The following is a 24,432-nucleotide window of genomic DNA, read 5'->3' as shown; positions in this document are numbered from 1 at the left end:
AGTCAGAGACTCTGGCTATAAGACATTTTTCTCAGGCTCTGCGCTCTGCCTTCCCTGTCTGAAGAACAAAGGTGATACACACGCCTTTTCAGAGCAGACACGGTTAAGGGGAGAATGCATGGAAATTCCAGAAGCTGAGACAGGCACACAGTAGGGACTCAGTGAAGATCAGCCCCAGGACGGGCAGGCTTGTGCTCAGGTGTCGGGGATCTGACTACACCCCAAAGAGGCAAGTGTGTGTTTGCATGCTTATTTTTAAGTGTGCTAATTTCTTCTTTAGAGGAATTACCATAATTGTGTTATTTCAATATTTTGATACAACACATACTTAATTTTCTCAAAGGCTTCTGGCTGATTGGGTGTGTTCCAGAACCTTGGAGTTCTGGCTTGGATTTAAAAGAATGGACTTTTGTGGTCATTTGGGATTTATTGGCATCCTGCCCTGTGTCAGCACCTGTTCTGGATGCTGGAGGACAGGCAGGGAGGTAGTGATTGATAGCCTGAGACAAAGGTAGCCAAGGGACAGCAGTCTGCTGGGAGGGACAAATACAGAAACACCTGGGCGAGGCTTGAACCTAGATCCTGGAGTGATCCATTTTTGTGACCTCGTTCAGTGCATTGTAACTGAGTTCTTTCTAGGTGTCAATCACTGTACTCGGTACTGGGAACAAACCAGACTTAGCTCCAGCCTTTATGGAGCCCGGGGCTTTGTAGAAGGGATTAGAAGGGATACACAAGCCAAAGGTAGAGATGAACCACAAACAGCTATAGGAGGTACCGAGCGCCATGAGAGACTTGCAATGTGTGGGGCTTGGAGGTGTCTTTGCAGAGGATGGGCGGGACAGTTGAGAAGGGCTCTAGGATGTTGGGACCAATTGAGTCCTGGCCTTCAGCTGCTCTTCCCTGTCTAGAGCCTTCTAATTGAAGTTACTAAAAGCTGTGCTTTGCCTAGAGGATCAGAGGATGGGGTTTTCACCTGTTGGCCATTGACTGCAGGGTATTTAAGTCTCCCTGGTGCTATTAAAGAGGGACTTTTGACCTCCAGCCCCTTGCCCGAAGCTCGTGAACTGGATTCTAGCGCATAGAGCGCAGATGGTAGGGGGAGGGGCACTAGGAGGAGGTGACCCTGGCCTTTGCATTCTGGAGTGATGCAATACCCATGGCTGAGTCCATCCAGACACTTGCTCCCAGCCCATCTTGGTGGTGAAGCTGAAGACAAGCTAACTCACGGGACATGAACCTGTGGCACAGACATTAAAGAACACACCAGTGAGAATGCCGAGCCGGTGAGCAGCTGGCATCTGTTCTGTCTCCTTGGAAAGGTCCCTTAATGCCCTGCAATTCCAGGAAGAGCAGTCCTGAGCTGGCAACAACCAGACCATGGGAGGACTTACAGCATCATGTTTGAGACCAAGATCTTGGACCCAAAGGCCATGGGGTTCCTGGATGTGTACCTGAAGGACTCTAAGCCAGCATAGCCACACGTCCAGGGAGCATTGCTAATGATGGGAGAGCCAGCCTAGACAGAGGGTAAGGACAAGGTGGCATGACGGAGTTTTACTCAGACGTGAGGAAGGAAGCCATGTTATTCGCAGGGAAAAGATAGGAACTGGAGCTCCCCGTGTTCAGTGTCCAGACTCAGGCAGATATCACTTGCTTTCTCTCATATGTGAAATTTAGATTTAAATACATATACATAGGCATATATATGTAACATGAAAGTGGAAGGGGGATAAACTGGGAAAGGAGAGAAATTTATTAGGTACATGGTACACCTCTGTGAAAATGTTGGAACTGAACCCGTGAGTCTGTGCAGTGAAACATTAGCAATAGTGATAAAGCCAGGGCAGCTGTCTGAGCATGCGCAGCACAAGCGACTAGTGGGATGATTCTGTCTCTTCATTCATTCATTCATTCTTTGTCTTTTACATCCTGCCGCCCAATCCCACCCATCTCCTGCCCCAACCCAAAATAAAACAAAATAAAATTTAAGAGAAAAAGTGGGAGAAAGAAAGAGGAAGGGAGAGAGGGAAGGAAAATCTTGTCATAGAAGCTTCAGTGTGACACAGTGAGTCACGCAGTAAACCCTTTATCCGTGTATCTTTATATGCAGGCATTTATTGAAAAGAATCATTGGTACGGTTCAGGGCCCCTGGTCTCTGCTGCACCATCAATGCCGGGCCCTCACTGGGACTCTTCCTGGACATCCTGTTGGGTCCTGTGTCGAAGATATCCTCTGGCTCCTCCCCTGTGCTCCAGCAGGTCACAGATGAGGCAGATGTTGGGGTGGGCCAACTCTTAACCCTGGTTCTGGAACTGGGTCCCAGGTGCTGCAGCTGATGAGAGGCAGGGACACCTCTGCCATGGTCACGGCTTTGGTGCTAGCTCGCCCACACCTCCACGGACAGGGCTGACTCTATACCCAGGGGAGGTGTGGTCCTAGGAGGGAATCTTTCCCTCACCTCTGCCACCACCACCTGGCAGGTGAGGGGCGTGGTCAGCTCTCCCATTCCCACACTCTCAGGGCCCGCTAACCATGCCTCTGTGAACAGGCTCATTGTGCAGCCCAGGAGAGCAGAGATCCTTTTTCTGAGTGCTTCAGTCAATGAGGGGCAGGACCAGTTCTCCCCAGTGTTGCGGCCAGTGAGGGGCGAGGCCAGCTCTGCACAGTCTTATCCTCTCTGCCTTTGGTGGTTTCAGGAGCCACAGACATCAGCAGAGCCCGGAGCTGCATCAGAGACGGAACCCAGATATGCCCCCAGAAGCAGCCCAGGCCCAGACATCCCTGTGGACCTCACCCACTCCTCATCTCTTTTACCTTTCCAGTTATGCCTCTATCCACAGGACATAAATATTCTGTTTCTCTCTGTCCCTTATCACTCCATACATTTGCTCACCATTGCCGTGCACCCGTCTGCGCTCTATGCGCTAGAACCCAGTTCGTGAGCTTCGGGCAAGGGGCTGGAGGTAGAGAATACACACGCAGAGACAGACTGACCGACGTACAGACCTTCCAACACTGGTACCAAAAGCCCCTCTTTAATAGCACTATGGAGGCTTAAATACACTGAAGTCAATGGCCAACAGGTGAAAATCCCATCCTCTGATCCTCTAAGCTAGGCACAGCTTCTAGTAACTTCAATTAGAAGGTTCTAGCAGGGAAGCAGTTGAAAGCCAGGACTCATTAGTCCCAACACACCATAGCATTGCCCATCTGCCTGTGGCTGCAAGGTGCTTGGAGGGCCAGTGTTTTCTTCTCGGAACCTGGGGCTCACTGCCCCAGGCCCGAGTGTGGGGTTCCTTGTCCAGCTTAGACCATCGTGGCCCATAATAGGACCACTCTCCCTCAACTTAAAAACATCATAATAGTGCCCAGTCTCACCCAGTGGGCTCCTGGTTGGTGCGGAAGTGTTGCTGGAGACCTCCAAGTCTGGCTAGAAAGCCCGGGCTGCTGGCTGCGATCCGTTGAGTTCCACTGCCCCCGCTGCATGGCGTGGGGGCAGGAACGGGATGATTCTTTTTAGAGAAGATTCTGGTTACAAGAAGGAGTGTAGGGACAGGAGAGAGCTGTGGGAGACCAGGAGGAGGCTGTCATCTTTGTCCCCGGTGGGGTGAGAGGTGGTAGTGGACTATGTAGAGTTTAAACGTATTTTGGAGTAGTTATATTGGAATTGAGAGGTGAGTGAAGGGGAGCACCGGGTTTGTGCATGGAGGGTGACATCATCTGATGAGGTCAGAGACTACGGGTGAGTGCAAGGTAGAAGAAGGGAACGACATGTGGGTATGGAGATGTCCCGTTGTGGTGCTTGGGTGAGCAACCAAGAACAGAGGCTGAACGTGACCCCTACAGGGCTTTGAACACGAGGGTTGTTGGGGTATCCGGAAGGGAGTGTAAGGGAGAAAGAGAAGAGAGATCAGGGCTGACTGAGGCAAACTCCAACCTGAGAAGAAAGCCAAGGGAAGTCAGCAGTTAGGTGTAGCCACCTCTTCCAGACCCGTTTACCTATCTGTGTGGTAACTCCATAATATCCCTGTAGAGGGAGCCAGTGAGCAAGAAGCGATGTTCATTCTGGAACCTAAGGAACAAGCCCTGTGTGCCTGCTCTGTCATAGCTCTACCCAAACCTCCCTATACACACAGCTTTGTCCATCAATCCATGAGAAAAGGGCTAGACTTCGGCGGGGAGGGGGATAGCTAGTTAGCTGCTCAGTCTGCATGCTGGATTCACAGAGCAATACAGAACGGCAAACCATGTCCTTCCTCCCTCTGGACAGAGCCCAGAACATCACAAGTGCCTAGTGAGCACTCTGCCACTGAGCCACCTCTCCAGCCCCACTGTGCCTTCCATTCTCTGCACATACATGTTAAGGAAGTTTTTCTCCTATTCACAAATACGTCTGGTGTCTTTCGTCACTTCTGGAAGATCTCAACCCATTGCCTCTTGTGGTACTCCTCTGGACCATTAAAACAGAGCCCATGAGACACCTGCTATCCTCTGTGTGCAACTTCTCTTTTTCTGTTTCTGGTGGGTCATGGATAGTTTCTTCAGCTCTGACTTATAGTTCACATAGCTGTCTTCTATTGGGTCTCATCTCCAGAATATGGAGAGGGAAGTCTGGCTCTCCAGGCATGGGCATCGCAGACAGGGAGATTGAAGCTAATCTCACACATGGACCTGATATGAAGGCCTTTACCAACCAAGTCCAACACTGCAAATATGAGCGACAGATCAGGGCCAAGCAGGATTTGTCCTAGGGGTGCAGGGTGTCCAACATACCTATGGCCCCTAGCACTCAGAGGGCTGAGAGTTCAAGGCCAGCATGGGCTACAGAGTAAATTCTTTCTCAATAAAAAAAAAAAGGAAAGGAAAGGATGGAGGGAGGAAGTGGAATAAAAAGAAACAAGGCAAGTTTGCTCTGATATTAACTAGATGACAATGAGAAAGGCACCCGAGACTTTCAGTAGACTATGGGGGAAATAGTTTGATGAGATTAAAGTGAAAAATTCTAGATGACAAGAGGCACTTGTCATCAAGTCAGGCCTGAGTTTGATATCCAAAGCCTACATAGCGGAAGGACGCCCACAAGTTGTCTTCTGACCTCCACATATGCACCATGGTGTGACAGACAGACAGATAGACTGACAGACAGACAGACACACGTAATTAAAAGTCTTATAACCCATGTATGATTTTTAAAAAATTCACTCACAATGACAAATGGAGGTCCCCTCCACCTACTGAAGCACACCCAGGATGTGTGCCACAAAACCAGGGCTCAACGTACATGCTCACCGTGATCTATGGTAAAACCTGGGACGGTTATGGCAAGGAGAAAGCCAAATGTAGTGCTCACGGTCTACTAGCCTTGTTCTGAGGCCTGCTCATTGGGGTGGGAAAAATGGCCCAGTAAGACCTAGAGGAGGGCTGACCTAGAGGAGGGCTGCTAACTGCTAGTCTGTACCACGACAGGACAAATGTCACTCACCGAGATAAGGACCACAAGATGCCTGGGGATGCCTAAGAGACTCTGACTGCCTGAAGCCTCCAGTCCCCAGCTCATCTGCGTACTCTGCTTGACTGTTCTCCTCTGGACCAAGTCCCTCTCTGTAAAGTGGGTGGCCGGGGGAGGGTGGTTCTCAGGTGACCGTGGGCCAGGTCTGCTGGGAAATCAGGAGCAGATTCAGGAAAATCCACTCTCCAGGAGTCCAAGCTCTTGTCTGCAGACTCTCAGCGGGAGGAAGATTCACTGAGGAGTGGAGCAGGACCTGAGTCAGGAGGTCACTAGGCCTTCTGCCTCATATGGTGGTCCTCTCTTTGTCAAAGGCACTGTTTCCACTGCTGCTGTTACTGATGCTATCAAATGTGTTCTGAGAATTTGAGGCACTGACCCCGCCCCCCCCTCCGTCCCTCTGATGTTTTCAGACCTACAGCAGCCAGAGCGAGAGCAATGAAGACTATGAGATTCCTCCTATAACGCCTCCCAACCTCCCTGAGCCGTCCCTCCTGCACCTGGGGGACCACGAAGCCGGCTACCACTCACTGTGCCACGGCCTTGCGCCCAACGGGCTGCTCCCTGCCTACTCGTACCAAGCTATGGACCTCCCAGCCATCATGGTGTCCAACATGCTGGCCCAGGATAGCCACCTGCTGTCTGGACAGCTGCCCACGGTGAGTCCATCTTCCACACGGGCCCCATGGCTCCAGCAAGGGTGGGCTTGAGGGAAGCAAGTAGCAGGGCTGAGCTGAGGAGCCCTGATCCTGTGCCTGGATTGAGTTTTTCTGGCTAAATTCAGAGAATTTGTGGAGTGTGGGATTGGCATGGAAGGAAACTGTTTCTTCTACAGCTCTGTTCGTGGCAACTTGGGACTGATTTTATTGGTTGTTGATATTATAACCTTAATCTTATTTCTAGCAGATTTGTTGAGATATATGCATGCCATCAATTCCCAAACACAGAGTGGGAAACTGTACAATCCTTGTGAAAATGTTTTCCTCTCCCTGCACCCCACACACACTAGAAGAGGCTTCAGTCTTGCAAGTAGTGTTTATTGCAATCCCAGCGCAGGAAACACAAGCGCATGCCACCACGCTTGGGTCCTCATGTTTGCAAGGCAAGCACTTTACTAACCGTGGTACCTTTCCAGCCCAGTTTAGCTCGGTGACTAACAGCAAGAGCAACCATTCCTGCTTGTCCACTTCGCCAAATAGTGGCTAGGACTCTACCTACATCATCTCAAACACGGTGACAAGGTCTTGATGGCTGATGCTACGATTCAGAGACAAGGAAAGGGTCCCTGATGTGAATCCCAGAGCTCCAAAGTCCAGCAGCTACTCCCCTCCCAGTCTTTACTAAGTGTGGCAGCCCAGGGCAGGGACCTGTGGGGACAATGACGCTCCTCATCCCTGTACCATGGCGCTCATAGCATGTGGCCTGGCTCTGCCCTGCCTTGTGTTGTAGGGAATCCCCAGCAAAGGCACCCAGAGTAGTGAGGATGTGTTAGAAAATGGCAGGGGCGGACCAGGCAGAGGCCACGTGACTGTGGAGTCTGAACCAGTCACCCACTTGGAAAAGGAAACTGGGCTACTGCTGTGTTGAGATGGACAGATCAGGACCCCTGGAGAGCAGAGCACACATTTCCATTGAGTTTTTCCTTAATTATTGACAAGGTCTCACTATGCAGTATACGCTGGCCTTGAACTCACGACCTGCTTGCCTCTGCTTATATCAGCTGACAACCAGGCTTTGAGGAAAGTTTCAGGCTCATGGGAGACCCTGTCCAGACAACCAAGTGGGCAGTCCCTGTAGTTGTCCCCTGGCCTTCACACGTACGCACTGTGACCAGTCTCACAGCGGCCTTCCCAAGCCTCCCGACCACAACAGCTCAGATCCTCACAAGGTCTGCTGTCCGTGGATCACAGACCACCCCTGACTCCCCTTGGACATACACCATCACTTGCACGAGCACCGTGTGAACCAGTCCTTTGCAGCTTTCCTCACAACCGGCCCATGTTTAGTGTGCGTCTCAAACTCACGGTCTCAGCTCTCCATTAGTCTAGAACTGCGGGGGTTTGTTCGATTTTATATCCCCCTCCTTACTTAATGAGAGCTAAGCCTGACCTTGTTACCCAGGGCAGAGGCCCCCACCGAAGGGGAAAGCCGGATAAGAGTGAAACGCTGGAGTGGGGTGGTAAGAAGGCAAGCGGCCTTGACAGCAAACAGGACTTCTGAATTCGGGAGAATGGCAAGCACGAAGTGTGTGTGTGTGTGTGTGTGTGTGTGTGTGTGTGTGTGTGTGCACGCGCGCGCCATGCAGCTGTAAGTGTGAAGCAGGGATTATGGAAGCACCTGCTGGGTGTCAAACAGCATGCAGAGGGATTTGTAAATGCTTTCTCACGCTGCGCTCCTCTCCACTGAGAGAGGCAGGGAGGGCCACTCCACCAAGTGATGCAGAGCGCTGGAGGCTTCTGTTTTCCATGGCTGCTCTAGCAAATTCCCACAAACCAGCTGCTCAAGCGCACCAGAGATCTAACTACTCACAGCCCCGGAGGTCCAAAACCAGTACCTCACGTTGAAATCAAGGTTCTGGGAATCTGTGCTTGCACAGGAGATTCCGGGGTGTCTGTCTTTACCTCTTCTAGTTTCCAGAGCAGTGGTTCTCAATGTTCCCAATGCCACGCCCCTTCGATACAGCTCCTCATGGCATGGGGACCCCAGCCATAAAATTATTTCACTACTACTTCATAACTGTAATTTTGCTACTGTTATGAATTATAATTTAAATATCTGATATGTGACCGGGGTCATGGCCCACAGGTTGAGAATCATTGTTCTAGCGGCTTCCCTGGCTTGTGGTTCTGTCTCTCCCTGGTCTCTGGCTTCTTTTTCATTACTGATAGCTCCCTGCCCTTCTCATACGGACACTTATGATGGACTGTAGGTCTAATCTAGAATTAGACCAATGTTGTAGTCCCGAGCTTGAAATTTGTCTGTAAAGGCCACTTGCTCTTGTGACATTTGCAGGCTCTAAGGACTACGGCTTAGTATCTTTTCCTTCTGAGTGTGTGGCATGTGTGTGCATGCATGTGCCACAGCACACCTGTGAAGGTTGGAGGACTCTTCTTCCTCCATGTGGGTTCTAGGGATCAAACTCCAGCTGTCAGGCTTAGCAGCAAGCGCCTTTACCCTCTGTGCCCTCTCACTTAGCCATGATTTAATATCTTTAGTAGGGTATGGCATTTTCCCACCTGCCCTGCCAACTGATCTTCTTGAACCCCTTCTGGGTGCCAGGCGTGGCTACAGGCTTTGTGATCTCTGGGACTCATTTACAGAGAGAGGATCAAGAGTCTGTGATGAAGTTCAGATGTGGTTTTGTCCCCTGAAGCCAATATGAAAAACTCAGACCCTGGGATGATGGTGTTATGGGGTGCTGTGGGCCTTTAAGAGGAGGAACCTAGTGGAAGGCCCTTAGGGACAAAGGGTCGTGGTATTCTGGTCTCTTTTCTCTCTGGTTCCAAATGTGGCCCTTCACTCATATGTTCCCATCATGCTGTGCTACCCTCAACAGAGGCCCAAAGCCATGTGTTCCCTCAACCAAGCCACAGCAATCCTTGGTTAGCCCTGTGAGCTGACCCAGGGATGTTGTTAGAGTGCTGAACAGCCAACAGATGCAGTCTGCTTCTCAGACAACTCTGTAGATGTTCAGCTAGTGGGCTGGGTCTGTGTGCCTGGAATAGACATCTGACCAGGACGGGGGAGGCAATAGCTTTGTATCTGGGAGCACTGGCCTTCGTGGGGGTGGGAATATGATAAAACACAATTTCTGTGGAGTACCAAGACCCCAGTACCTCAGCGGCCTTGTCTGCCCGAGGCATCGTTAGCAATACTGACTGTGGCTTGGCCAGTGATGGAGAAGCAGTGCAACACAGGATAGCAGATGATTCTGTAAGCTACCTTGTCCCTCACATGGGAAGTGACAGTTGGGCAGGAGGCAGACCTGTATGCTGTCTTTGTGAGTGAAAACGCCACCAACTCTCAAGCCGAACTTCCGGAAGTCACACCTACCAAGTCCTTCCAAGTATCTCTCACTTCTACCAGAGGGTGAAGGATTGCACAACCAGGCTCAAGGAGCACAGAGGATGCCTGGATGCCAGGTGTTGTTCCCAGAGATGCCATCTCGACATGAGTAGGTGAGACTTTGCTCTTTGGAAGCCATTTCATCAATGCTAAGGCCCCCATAGTGTTGACTCCAGAGGCCACCAATGCCTTCTGGTACCCTGCTTGATTATTAAGTCTCACGGGCATGTGGAGGCTCCTCTCCTGATGCCGCCAGGGGGGATTATGAACGTCGCTAGAACCAGACCCCTTTACAAAATTAAATATGCTCACGGCTTTCCCCCTCAACTTCAATGTCTTAACTGATTAAACATTCATTTCCAAGACAAAAAGAGTCAATTTAGTATGAAAGATATATTTTGCCAGTTTAATTTAAAGCACTGTACCTCCATCTGACCTCTATTTTCATAACTCGATAATTTTATCCTGTTGATTGTTTCATTTTGAGAGAGATATTGTATTTATAAATCAGCCTCTAAAATGCTCGCAGAAACTCAGAGTGGAATTTATGGAGCTGTTCGTGGAGTCTGAGATCACTTCTGGAATCCTCTGGGAAACAGTTCAGGGTCTCTGAGTACTGAGGGGAAGGGGTAAGCCAGGAAGGAAGGGGTGGGGCTTCATCTCTACCACAAAGGAAAACCCTGCCTTTGGGGAACTAAAGATATCCCAAGGGTGAGGGAAATACTTGGGCAGGTGGAAGCACACTCACCATGGCCACAGTGGTGGTTAGGAATCTGGGATCCTGAGCCCTTTGGTCCACTAGAGTGGTGTTGTCTCATCCCAGTCCTCAGCACAGGAACAGGACAGAGGTCATGCAAATATTCTCCTCCCATCTTTGAGGACTCTGGTTGTGTGCTTAGTTGTGTGAAGGCTGAAGGTGGATGCTTAGTGTCTTTCTTAATCACTCTCTACCTTATATTTAAATTATTTGTTTATAGGTGTATGAATATTCGTTTGCATGTATGTCTGCATGCCCCTTATGTACATTGCTCTTAGGGACCAGAAGAGGATGTTAGATCTCCTGGAACTAGAGTAGGAGATGGTTGTGAGTCACCCTGTAGGTGCTGAGGATCAATCCCAGGTCCTCAGCAAGAGCAGCCAGTGCTCTTAACTGCTGAGCCATCTCTCCAACCCCTTCTCCATCTTGTATGTTGAGACAAGGTCTCTCACTGCCCCTGGAGCTCAACGATTGGCTAATGGTCTGGTCAGAGCACGCAGGATCCTCCAGGCTCTGCCTTCTAGCACTGGATTACAGGCACAGAGATCCCCTGCTTTTTTATATAGGTGTTGGGGATCCAAAATCAGATCTCCATTCTTGTGCAGCAAACACTTCTCCCCCAAACCATCTTCCCAGACCCTACTTTGTGTCTTGTTGGATTTCTTGGGACTTTAGGCAAGCCACTCCTCCTTCAACCTCAGTTTTCCTACCAGTGAACTGTGTTTAGGATCCCAGCTTTGAAAAAATGGCATAGCTGCTTTGCCAGCTCCACTAGACTAAGCAAGCAAATATTTGGGGGTGGGGAGACTCCCCGGGGCCACCACTGCTTGTGACAACTAGTTGGGAACCTACAAAAACTAAGATCAACGTCCCCACTGCTCAGTTTTAGTCCCTTTGTGCCTTACTTCCTATTCCGAAGCGCTCACAGATCAGAGTTATTCTCCCAGCACACTAGAGCTGGGCCGGACCTGGGGGCTTCCAACCCAGGTGAAGTAGCTCGGGGTAGTTGTTAGAGGCAGACCCACAGTCTATGTGCCCTTGGCCAGCTTGCCTTAGAGATGGTTTCCATGAGAGAATCTACACAGCCTTGGGTTGGGCCTAGAGCCTGGGAGTGGTGGGCCCAGCCTGTGTGTTACCTCTGCAGGTCTTTAACAGACCTCCAACTCAAGCCACTGTCCCCCAAACTTCTTAGTGATGTGGGAGTGGACAACCCCCCCCCCACAAGGCCAACCCACTGTTTTTATCATTCTTAATGTGTGAATGTTTTTGTTTTGTGCTTGTATAGTTAGGTCTGTCCTGTAGCAAATTGCTACAACCCTTAACAGCATAAAGCAATTCATTTTAATTATCTCCTATGATTCCTGAGTCAGCGGAACTGCCTCGTGTGGTTTCTGGGGTCAGGTAGCCATTTTTCTGAGCCCAGTGTCTAGGATAGTCTTACTTCAGCCCCTGGCTTGTGTCCCCTGGCACCAGTTGATGTATCCTAGCTATGAGTCTCTCATCACCAGAAGCCTGGAGAAAGGGTGAGCCCTAGGGTGCAAACTTTCAAACTTCTTATCAGTTTTAGGCCAAAGCCAGTCACATGACTAACCCAGAGAGGCAAGCAATAGAGTGCTAAACCCACCTCGCCGAGGGAGAAATGGCAGAGCCATGCAGAAGGAAAGGGCTTAAGAAACAGGATGGTGGCCATTTCTGTAACCTGTGGCTTTCACTGTCAACTTTACCCAACCTGGAAGAGAGTTTCGACTGGAAAACTGTCTAGATCAGGTTGGATTGTGCATGGCTATGGGGATCGTATTAATTGTTAATTGATGTAAGAAGACCCAACCCACCGTGGGCGGCACCATCCCCTGTTGTGCAAGCATTCACTTCTCCCTGGTTTAGCTGTGGCCGCGGTGGGAGGAGCTGCTTGAGTGTCTGCTTTGACTTCCCCCAAATGATATTCCGTGGTCCAGAATAACCACATAAACCCCCTTTTCCCTAAAACATTTTTAAAAACATTTCCCTGGTGAGTTTTGTTTGTTTGTTTGTTTTTTGTTTTTTTGCCACCTTAGCACACGATTGGGTCATTTGGGAAAAGGGAATCTCAACTGAGAAAAAGGCACCCCAGATTGGCCTATGGAGAAGCTAGTGGGGCATTTTCTTGGTGATTGACATGGGAAGGCCCAGCCCACTGTGGGGGTGCAATCCCTCAGCAGGTTGGTTGTCCTGGACATTATAAGAAAGCAGGAGCCGGGCGGTGGTGGCGCACGCCTTTAATCCCAGCACTCGGGAGGCAGAGACAGGCGGATCTCTGTGAGTTCGAGACCAGCCTGGTCTACAAAGGGAGTTCCAGGACAGGCTCCAAAGCTACAGAGAAACCCTGTCTCGAAAAACCAAAAAAAAAAAAAAAAAAAAAAAAACAAAAAAAACAAAAAAAACAAAAAAAGAAAGCAGGCTAGTGAGGCATAAGGAGCAAGCCAGTAAGCAGCTCCCCTTCATGGCCTCTGCTTCAGTTCCTGCCTCCGGGTTTCTGCCTTGGGTCCCTGCCCCTGACTTTCCTAGGTGACAGACTATAAGCTGTAGGATGAAACAAACCCTTTCTTCACCAAGTTACTTTTGATTATGGTGTTTTATCACAGTAGAATAAACCTTACCTAAAACAAATTGTCTATCATCCATCCATCTATCTATCTATCTATCTATCTATCTATCTATCTATCTTGTTTGGTGTGTGTGTGTGTGTGTGTCTGTCTGTCTGCCTGTCCTTCAGAGGACAACTTGAGGGAATCAAATCCCTTTCCTTCCACCATGTGGAACTGGGGATCAAATTCAGGTCATAAAGCTTGGCAGCCAGCTCCTATAGCCACTGAGCCATCTTACTGGCCCCACCCCAAGTCGCTTTTGTTGGGATATTTTTATCACACAGCAATAGAAATAAAAGTAGGACACTTATTGTTTTGCTTCCCTGGGTGTTTTTTGTTTGTTTGTTTTGCTTTGCTTTCTTGATTTTTAGCATCTTCCAAAAGTCACAGTCATAGGCCCTGTGCTCAGGTTGGCCTCAGTTAAGAACCCAGATCCTGTACTTCTTTCCAGCACTCTATGACCAAGAGCAAGGTGTTCATCGTCCTGTGCCCCAATTTTTTTTCATTTGTACCATGGAGGTCAGGCACTTGCCCTGTAGGAAGAAAGTCTGTGATTGGAGGAATCTAAGTGGCACACAGTAGGTCCAACCTCAGTGACCTACTGTAGTTAGTAAAGCATTCTGCTCATTGACTAGGTGGGACTAGACTCTGTCTTCTCTAAGTTCCGTCAGCCTGACCTGCTGGGTGTAAGCTTTGCCGTGGCAAGTTTCCGGTCTGTTCGCCAACGCAAATCAACAAGATGGGCAGTTGGAAAACCAAGTGGGATGCTCTGATGGCTGGAGATGGGGTGGGAGGAGTCAGGGGTTGTGGGAGGGAGCATATCTATTATGGCAGGATGTCATGATGTCATTCGGGCCTTGGCATTTAAAACCAACATCAGTGACAGCTCTACCTCTAGTTAAAAGAACTTAACGAGGGCCCAAGAAACAACCCATCTTAGCTCCATGACTAGGCCGGGGGTGGGGGCACCCATCACAGGAAAAACAGAGGAAGCCATGTTTTCATCCCAGGAGTGGGAGAAAGACAAATTTCCAAAATGGACTCTGGAAGGACAGAAATGGGGACACTCAGAAGCCCCAAATATTCTTGGTATGCACTGGAGTCTGGGTGCAACTCTTTCCCCCATTTTTCAGAAGCCGTAAGCCAAAGAAATGTGTCTTTTTATATTTTATAAAACTCAGGGAAAAAATGGCTTTAAACAGCTTTTACTCCCCTGCTATAATTATTTATTTTCAAACACTCCTGCAGGGGACTGCTCTGTCTTCTTATCCCGGACTCCTTTTGCTCATAAATGAACCATCACTTCAATAAATCATTATGAAAACAGAGACTAACACCAGCTCTGAGAGGTTGAAAGATTTATGTAACACATTTATGTCTCCCATTTTCTCATTCTGGTTCTCCGCTGCAAAAGCTAAGCTAATAAAAGCTGCTATTAATATTTCTTGTTGCCTAGCAACCCTAGAGCGGGAGTAATAGCTTGGGCTAGAAAAATAGATGACCGATAAGGAAAAATTCAATTCTTTTATTATCTCAGGGGAAATGCCCTTTTACTGGTACATTATGATGTACGAGTGTGAAGTTGAACACAAAAGATTGGTGTGTGTGTGAGTGTGTGTGTGTGTGTGTGTGAGTGTGTGTGAGTGTGTGTGAGTGTGTGTTTCTATTTTTAATGAACACCACTTTACCTCCACTAACTCTTCCTGAGCACTTTTGTTTTCTTTTGCGCCCTCCGCCATCCCATCCCTCATGCTTAATTTAACAACTAGAGTAGTTAAGAAGCTGTCAGCATTTCTTTTTTTAGTTTAAAAATGGTTTCTGCGAAGGTTTACAACTCGGTCATAAAAATTCACTCCCCGTTAGGGCTCAGGGCAGCGATAAGCCAGCACGCAGCCGGGTTCTCCACGAATGGATCACATTTGTTGAGAGATAAGATTCATGGAGTTTTTTTTCTGAGAAGGAAGGTCAGAGCAGAAAAAAGCGTGTTCTTCGCGGTGTCGAAGTTTTCTTTGGAATCCAGGGATGCCGTCTCTTCTAAGTCTGGGGATGTGCTGAATGGGGACAAGGTTGGGGCACAGTCATATACTGAGTACCTGCTGTGTAAAGTCTGGGTCCATTGCTCCCCCAACCTCTGTCCGATGTAGAAAGGAAGGCTTAGGAGGGGTGAGGGTAGTAGTGTGCGCCATGAGGTCCTCATACGTGTCTTAAGTGTAGGATTTTTCAACCTCGAGCCCACTGACATGTTGGGCAGGACAGTCCACTGCGGAGGGCTCTCCTGTGTATAGCGTGATGACTGTCAGCTGCCCTGGCTGCCACTCCCTATGCCCAGGGTCCAGTACCTCCCTCCTCCTCAAGGCAAAAGCAGGCAATCTCTCCAGGACCAGGGAGGTAGCTCAGCCAGAGAAACCGCAGAGCACTTGCCTTGCAAGCGTGAGAACGTGAGTGTGATCCAAGAACCTCTAGTTTCAAAAGTCAGGTGTGTGCTATGCACGTGTAATCCTAATGCTGGGGCAACAGAGACAGGTAGGTTCCTGGGGTTCACTGGCCAGGCAGACTAGTCTGCTTACTGAGCTTCAAGTTTGGGGGGACCCTGTATCAAAATTCAGAGGTGGGTGGCATCTGAAGAGCGACTTGTGAGAATACCCTCCAACCTCCATTCATGCATGTATGTATATCAATGTGTATATATCTGTTTAGACATGCACACACCCACAGACAGACAGACAGATGCACGTGCACACACGCACGCACACCCCTCCCCCACGCACTCACTCTGTTTCTACACATTACCAAATGTCCCTTGGGGGAGAGATGATCATTTCTAACCGGGAATTATTAGGCACAGTTCCCTCTGCTCAGAAGGCTTCTCTGTGCTCTAGGATTGAGAAAGGCAAAGGTATCAGTCATGCAGTACAAGGGAGTGCCACAAAGCTCAGAAGTCAGGAAAAATGATATTTTGATCAGTCTTTTGTAAGATTTGTATTCGATTTATTTAGTGTGTTTAGAGAGGGGATCGTGCACACAGGCCATGGCATTCTGGTGGCTGTCAGAGCACGATTCCCAGGAGCTGGCTCTCACCACCTACCGTGTGGATCCCAGATATCACACTTAGGTGGTCAAACATGGGTGTGGGCATCATTTCTCCACTCCAGTAATTTTCCATACCAGAGCCCACACGACAGCACAGACTGTGAGTGTATCAGGCATCCTCATACAGGTGGGAGCAGACTGACCTCATGGAAGGATCCACTATCTGTTTCTAGGCTACATGGGACAACCTGAGCCAAGCCTGTGTTTACCTTCTCCAACACAGGCTTCTGGATGTCTGGTTAGCACTGGGCAAAATGGAAAGAAGAATTAATTGCCCAAAGTCACTTATCTAGAAAAATACTGAGCCAGAACCTGAGGCCACGTTTGGGACTCCAAGCCCAGTGCTCTTGGCACCCTTAAAACTGGATGGGCTGGCTCGCCATTGCCAGAGTTGTACTCAAGCTGTGAAACGTGCAGAGGCAGCCTGGGTTCTCCCGGTATGGGGGTGGGACTTGAACGGCGATCCCTGACTTTGGCTAACATCCACGTGGCCCTCCCGTGACTGCCTCACTTCAGTCCCACGAACTCCATGCCAGGCAAGAGCTAGCAAGGACCCAATATCCTCGAGAACAGAAGCACCGTAGCTGGCCTTGGGTACTACCCATGAACATGTGGTCTTGTGTATCCTGGCATTTGGGGGCACACAGAGCACACTTGGTTTGGCCATGAATCTTCTTGTGAACCTCCCCTAAGTTAATGAGCCCATTTTTCTCTAACCATGGTCTGCTGACTTCGTTACCACTGACTAAGAGCCTGGCACACTTCTCCTTTGGTACTTCTTATTTCCTTTACTCTTCCACTCTGGGGAGGTAGTGCTGGGATTTTTGTTTTGATGTTTGGGAGTTTGCTTTTGTTTTTGTTTTGTGTTGTTTTGTTGATATGGCGAAGTGTAGACAGAAATGACTTGGCTACACAGCTATCAAGATGAGAGGTCAAGGTCTGAATTCAAGAAGGCTGACTCCCCCCAGCCTTGCTTCTATACCAGTGAGCAAGTCAAGACTAAGACCTGCTTTATGGGTTTCACTCTGAGAGGAGGCTTTCAGGCTCTTGAAAATCACATGACATGTGGGGTACTCTAAGCTAGAAGTTCCCTGGTGCTCCGAGACAAGCAGCGTCTATTATCGTAGGCATGGATGGGAGTTTAGGGGACACACGCTGAGATCTCCAGGTTTCTGTGTTCTGCAATAAAGAAGAGATGGGCAGGGTGTTGGGGGACTGGAGAGATGATTCCATTGTTAAGAATATCTGCTTCTCTCCCAAATAATCCAAGTTTGATTCCCAGCACCCACATCAGGTGACTCACAACTGCATGTAATTCCATCTGGGGGAGAGGGGCATCCAACTTCCTCTTCTTGCCTCCACCATCACCCCCCACACACATGACATATACTTACAAGACACATAATACACATAATAAAACAACATATAACCAAGTGTGGTGATCCACACCTTTAACCCTTGCACTAGGGAGGTAGAGGCATATGGTTCTCTGTGAATTCAAAGCTAGCCTGGTCTGTGTAGCAAGTTCCAGGACTGCCAGAGCTATACAATGAGACCTGTCTCAAAAACAAACAAAATAAACAAGAAAGTTTGGACCAGGGACACAAGGATTGTGGCAGAAAACAGAAACAGATCGTGGAAGCGGGCCAGAAGCTAGGCAAGGTTGGGAGCTCAAATGGCGTTGGGCAGTGAGGCTCACAACCTTTTATGGGTCTTGTCCTCAGCCCGCTCCCCAGCCCCGCCTTCTCCTACAGTGGTATGCCTCCTACTTCTCTTGGGCATGCTCTGTCACTTACATGTAGCCCTGATGGAGAGACTTCTAGATATTTTACCCACTGCTATCCTTGTGAAGCTCCGTGCCTTTCTCCCCACCCTCTTCTGGCACAGTGTCAGGGAGGGCTTCCTGGATGTGCTGACTTTAGGACTGAGCCTTGGCGACAGACAAGAAGACAGCTGCAAAAGTCGGAGAAAAATCTTGACCCTGTAGCGATCTCTCTGTCAGTCCCAGGCGCCACCCTCCTGCTATGACTCGGAAACAGTTTGAGATGTTTTATGGTTGCTTAGCTGCCCTCTGGAACCGACCCCTCCACCCCCTGCCAAGCTGCTAATCGGGAGCCGCGACCCCCTGGCCTTGGAGCGCGCAGGGGCCAGGTGTTTAACAGTCTCCCAGGCAAGATGCCAAGCTCAGCAGCAGAGTGTGAACTGAGAGAATTCCGGGGAAATCGCAGCGACATTCGTCAGCTGCAGCGCCGATATTGCTGTGTATAATGGCCCTCTCCTCCGAGGGCATATTCAGTACCATGTTTGGGAAAATGAGGTTTTAATGTACCATCGGCATAGCTGAGAAGCCATCGATGGTTCCGCGGAGTGTCAGGAGCACATAAAACTTGAGATTTATGGGAGTCGTTTTTTCCCCCCTGCTCCGGCTGGATAATAAAAAATCCGTTCTTTCTCTCAGCTGTGGTTTTGGCTGTGTAGAACTTGGAGGAGTCTTTACAAACGACAGCTAGACAGGCACAGCTCATCTAAATAGAACAGCTCCAGGAGGGCGCATGCGCTCCTTGGGAGACTCCGGGTACACGTGTTTCCAGGAAACTCTTCTTGTTGGAGGGTGGGGCTTACCAGCAGAGGTGCTGCGCCCAGGCTGTGGTGTTGGCAGCCAGTGCCAAGCCCTTCACTGGAAGCCCAGAGCTTTGCAGTTCTTGTTTGAGGACAGCTTGGAGGAATTTGTTCTCTTCTTCTACCTCGTAGGTCTTGAGGATTGAACCTAGGTCATCACACTTAGTGGGAAGTGCCCTTACCTGCTGAGCCATCTCCCTGGCCCTCTACCTTAGTTTTTCTGAGACGGGGTCTCTGACTGAGTCCAGAGCCCACTGGCTCAGCTAGAATGTCTCCTGTCTCTGCCTCCCCGGCATTGGGATTAAGGCATGCCTGGCTTTTCCTGTGAATGCTGGGGACTCAACGCAGCACCTCGGACTTGCAAGTCCCTGACCAATGAGCCATCTCCACAGACCTCCTCCTACTCCTGTGGCAGGGTTAGGCCAGCTTCAGGAAACAGATATGTCTGAGCTGGGCTCCTCAGTTGTCAACACTGATTGAAGGTGTTTGCGGGTCTCATTACTGTTAGGCCCCAGGCCCATTCCTAAGATGCTATGTTTCCGACTTCTTCTCTACCAGAGATCTCCCTGTTGCTAGTTTTTGTTTTATTTATTTAGTTGTTTATTGGAGTTGGCCATCAGAGTTATGCTTGAATTCTATTATTTTTCTTCCTCTTAATTTATTCATTTCTGTCTTTATGTTTATTAATCTTACCTTCCTTTGTAGCATCTGCAATTTTTCATTTTTGAACCTCATGTCCCTTTGTTCATTTACTTTTATTGTTTATTGTTTAATAATAAAGGTTATGGCAGTACATATTTTTTCCAAGTATGGCATTGGCTGTGCCCTATAAATTGCACAATGAAGTGTTCTTACATCTTTTTCTTCTTTCTTCCCCAGACAGAGCTTTGTGGATTTTATTAAAATGCCATGTTTCCATTGTTTTAAATATTAAAGAAGGAAGGAAATCTATTAAAACCATGCTAGTACCCACAAATAATTTTTCAGTCTTGCCATTTGCTAAGTATCTTTTCAGTCATTTTCACGTTTTAGACTCATAGAGAACCCCAAAAATGGCATCTTTTGCTGTAATTTCTGGACTGTTCTGTCAGAGCCGTTCTGTGAGCCACCAGTTTTCTGTGGCCTTCGTAATGGTCATGCCTCCGTGTGTGGGATTATGGGTGGTGCCTGTCTTAGTCTCTGTTCTATGGCAGAAAAACATTTAACTGGGGGCTCACTTACAGTTTCAGAGGGTTTGTCCATGATCATCATGGTGGTAAGCAGACTGGCATGGCCCTGGAGAAATAGCTGAGAGCTTTACCTCCTAATCCATAGGTAGTAGACCCAGAGGAGAGAGGGGGGAAGGAGGAGAAGGAGGGGGAGGGGGAGGGGGAGGGAGAGAGAGAGAGAGAGAGAGAGAGAGAGAAACTGGGCCTGGTGTGGGCTTTTGAAATCTCAAAACTGACTTCTAGTGACAGATTTCCTCCAGCAAGTCCACACCTCCTAATCCTTCTCAAACAGCTCCACTCCCTGGTGATGGAGCATTCAAATAGATGAGCATAGGGGCCATTCTGATTCAAGATACCACAGTGCCCTCTTATGGTAGGACCTTAGCATTGCACGGTTTGAAGTTCCCTCAAGAACTTGACTTCAACAACTCTTCGTATGTATGGTGTGTGTGTGTGTGTGTGTGTGTGTGTGTGTGTGTGTGTATGCGCACGCGTGCGCACGTGTGTACACTCCATAGCACATATGTGGAGGTCAGAGGGCAGGTTGCAGCAGTCAGTTCTCCTTCCGCCATGTGGGACCTGGGAGTTGAACTCGGACTGTCAAGCTTGGTGATGAGTGCCTTTGCCCACTGAGCCATCTCCCTGGCCCTGCAGACAGTTCAATCCATGCAGAGCCTCGTCCTAGCTAAGCAATGCTCCACCGCTGAACTCTACTCCACTTGCTACTTTTTATTTTGAGACAGGATCTGGTCAAGTTTCCCACACTGGCCTTGAACTTGCAAAACTCCTGCCTCATCTTCCTGAGTAGCTGGAATTCTAGGTCTGAACCACCAGGCCCAACTTGGAGATATTTGATTTTTTTTTATTGCCATAACTGGAGTTGGTAGAGGCTATGGGCAATGCTAACCATTTTACGTCTTACCCACACTAAGCAAGTGCTCTACCTTTGAACTATGTGGCCAGCTCAACTTACCAGTTCAGATCTCTGTCTCTCTGTCTCTGTCTCTGTCTCTGTCTCTCTCTCTCTCTCTCTCTCTGTGTGTGTGTGTGTGTGTGTGTGTGTGTGTGTGTGTGTAAAGGAGTGGGAAGCTTGGAACTTCAGTGGCTCCTTTCAATAGCTGTCTGGTTTTTCTCAAATTCTGTGTCACGCCTCCATTGGTTTTCATTCAAGTTCCTCTGAAAACTGCCCTGTTCTGGCTTTTAATGGCTCCACGTCACTAAGCTCTGCATCCCACCTGTGCCATCAACCTTTGACACAATTAATTACTTTCTCATCCTTGCTCAAACACTCAGTTCATTAGCTCCCAGGACAAACTCTTCTGTCCAGTCTGCTTCTCCTGTCATGGTCTGTGGGGTACCTTCTAGGGACAGGAGGCCTCCAGGCAGAGACCTCAGACTCCTCCCCTCTTGTCTACCCTTGGACACATCATCCTCCCCTCTGGGTCTGTGGTTCTGAATGTCCTGCATGTGTCAATAACTTTTTTTTAATCGCTGAATATTTCTCCGAGTGTCTAAAATCTCCATGGCCAAAGGTCTGGCAGTTGCCCTGCTCTTCCACTTCCCCTGCCCACCTCCATCTTCCCCTGCCCACCTCCATCTTCCCCTGCCCACCTCCATCTTCCCCTGCCCACCTCCATCTTCCCCTGCCCACCTCCATCTTCCCCTGCCCACCTCCATCTTCCCCTGCCCACCGCCATCTTCCCCTGCCCACCTCCATCTTCCCCTGCCCACCTCCATCTTCCCCTGCCCACCTCCATCTTCCCCTGCCCACCTCCATCTTCCCCTGCCCACCTCCATCTTCCCCTGCCCACCTCCATCTTCCCCAAGGCCTCCTTCCTATGCATGCGCTGACTGCAGGCTCTTGGCCCACCTGTTCCCTTAGCCTGCAGCTCTCTCCTTTGCTGCCTGCATGCCTGTTGTTCCCACACATCTTAGAGGGATCCCAAATGTCCCTTTCTACACAAGGCCTTGTCCGGCCACCCATTTCTAAAATTGCCTCCCACCCCCATCTGTTACTCCCCATCCATTCATCTTTCCTGCCTTATTTTCTTCCATGGCATTTAACACTATCTAAAATACAATATACTTACAGGCGATCTTCTGTGACTTTGGTCTTCTTCATGGGAATGCAGGTTCCCCCAGAGCAAGAAGCGGGTCTCTCTTGTTCATTGCCGCAGTGCCCAGTACAGGGGAGGCACGCCATAACTGTAACAAACCTGAATGGGTAACAGCCTAGAAGGTAGGCACCTTTGTAACCATTGCCAAGTAACTAGTTAGGGGAGCCGGTGGGACGAGCAGGGAAGCCAAAGTATCTGGGGATTTCTTCACACACTATCCACCTCATGCCGTGTCATCTGCCCTGTCTCATGCTTACACAACCGGCTGAGAGTCTCCTATTTTACAGGAAAGGAAGCTGAGGGTTTGGGAACCCTTGAGGAAGAGCCCCCACCAGGCCTGCACTACTACCCCGATTTCCCAAGAACAGGGTGTAACAGCCATTCCTCCAGGTGCCAGGATGCCACTCTTCCCCACTCTGTCACCAGGATTTGTGGACTAATATCCCTTTTAATTAATATGATGACTGGAATGTTTTTGTTTTGTCCCATTTCTGAGTCCTAAGAGGAATGAGGGGCCCTCCCTGGACCCCAAGGCATGACCTCTACCCTCAGTGGCAGAGCAAATGAAAGCAGGGGAAAGAGAAGGAACTGTAGGGCTAGCAGGCTCCAACCCAGGCCAGCATATCAGAGACAACTTCAGAACCATCAGAACCTTCACCTGCCCCTGGGAAATCCATGAGGCTAAATGAGGAGCCACTTGGGGAAGCATCCATCCCAGGTGTTCATGGCTTGGGAGGCCCTGAAGTGTATGATGGGAGAAGGGACGTGCAATGGACGAGTGGGACCTCAGATTGAAGGACCAAGGGGAACCTTTGGCCTTGAGTGGCATTGCATGACTCAGCAATATGTAACCACTGACCATGGAGGTCTGGAGCCAATATTGGCCTCATCTGCCTTCTGGGCATTGTCCCAAGGGCCAGGTCTCCCCAGATCTCTTTGCTGATTAATTTGTGGTTAACTAGGCAGCAGGAATCACCCCCAGAACACTAAGTCCTGCCTTTGCCAGGGACCCACTATGCGCCTTCAGGACAGACTTAACCTCTGTGAACCTGTGCCTCCCTCCAGCCCCTTTGGGGGAGCCGCCACCAAGCCCCATCCCTGGACCTCCCTTCTGAGAGCGGCTCTCTGTACTCCCGTCCCTCCTGCTTCCCCCAACCCGGCACTCCAGGCGCAGCTTAACCAGGCAGTGCACACTCCTTCTTCCTCGAGAGTTCATAAAAACACGTAAACACAGGCGAGGATACAAAATATTGAGCGGCAAGGCAGTAAAACACGGCGGTGTTTGTTGTGTTGATTGAATATTCATGAGCTGACGGTTTAAATTACAGTTCACAACTGTTGCCGGGGCTGGTGAATAATTTAAACAAGGGTGGCCGAAGAGATTTCAACACTGCATTAGCAGACGGCTCGGGATCAGCCACAGAGAATCTATAATTAGCTCAGGACACCCGGTAATAAATTCTTTGGAAAGACGGTTTTAATTAGTGCATGTGCTAATTTAGAATGTCAACTGTTCCGTGTGAAGGTAGGAGGGATGGCTCACTCTGGCTCTTCCTTTCGGCTTCCCTCTCACCCAAGCCTCTCACCTCTGCCAGGGAGCACCAAGTAGGGCAGAGCCCACCTGAACCCACCACCAAGCTCCGACAAACCCATTCCTTCATTCCTGCCCTGCTCCGGTATCTGGCATCCCAGCTCAGACATCTTGGTCAGGGACCACTCTTTAAACTGGGTTTCTGGCCCAGTATCTTTTGCCCCCATTCATGCCCTTGGAGCAGCCAGTGTAACCTTCCTAAGGACAGATCTGGTCCCATCTGCCCTTAATTGAGGGATGTGAAGTCGGAGGAAACTGCCAGCTGATGTGGGTCAATGGCTAGGTACGTGCCGGTGAATGGGGCATCCCTTGCAGAGGGAACCACACGGGCAATGGTGAGGAGGCACATGGGCTCACGCACTCACTGAGGGACTGCCAGGAGAAACAAGTCAAGGACAGAATCCAGCTGTGATGTCCCTGTCCCTCCTAAGTTCCCCTTCACTTAGGAGCTGGGGGAAGCTGCCCCTGAGCTCCCAGCTCCCATCCTACCAGACTCACCCTGTCACCTTTACCGAGTGCCTCTTGTCTGCCAGGCCTGGGCTAAGCCCAAAGTAAAGCAGCCACCGTTCCCCATCCACAGCCGGGCATGCGTGCGACCACTCGAATGGAGGTTTGGTGACAGTAGTGACACCTTGCCCGCAAAGCATGACAGTGTACACAAGAGAGCTCATGGAGCCTGGGTGAGGCGATAGAGCTGAGGCTTCCTGGAAGCAGAGCATCTGAGCAGAGCCTGGAAGTCTGGCTCAGCTGTTAAGAGCACTGGCTGCTCTTCCGGAGGACTTGAGTTCCAATTCCAGCACCCACACGGTGGCTCACAGCCATCTATTAGTCTCTAGAGAATCAATGCCCTG

The 24,432-nt window shown here is 49.6% G+C and overlaps 1 protein-coding gene across 9 annotated transcripts in view; it reads left to right on the top strand.

The window, feature by feature from the left end:
* Tox2 (TOX high mobility group box family member 2) overlaps nt 1–24,432 on the top strand; it is a 117,211-nt gene that overhangs the window by 71,005 nt on the left and 21,774 nt on the right. For all 9 annotated transcript variants that reach the window (XM_041670053.1, XM_041670054.1, XM_041670057.1 and 6 more), the window contains one exon: nt 5,924–6,169. In XM_041670053.1, coding sequence (XP_041525987.1) covers nt 5,924–6,169 — 246 coding nt within the window. The remainder of the gene's footprint in view (nt 1–5,923; nt 6,170–24,432) is intronic.

This window comes from Microtus oregoni, unplaced genomic scaffold, assembly GCF_018167655.1.
Source record: "Microtus oregoni isolate MIOR12 unplaced genomic scaffold, Mior012 000020F_ref0000438, whole genome shotgun sequence".
Classification (NCBI taxonomy): Eukaryota; Metazoa; Chordata; class Mammalia; order Rodentia; family Cricetidae; genus Microtus; species Microtus oregoni.
Note: the sequence above shows the minus strand (reverse complement) of the source record. Positions and strands in the feature narration are given on the sequence as shown.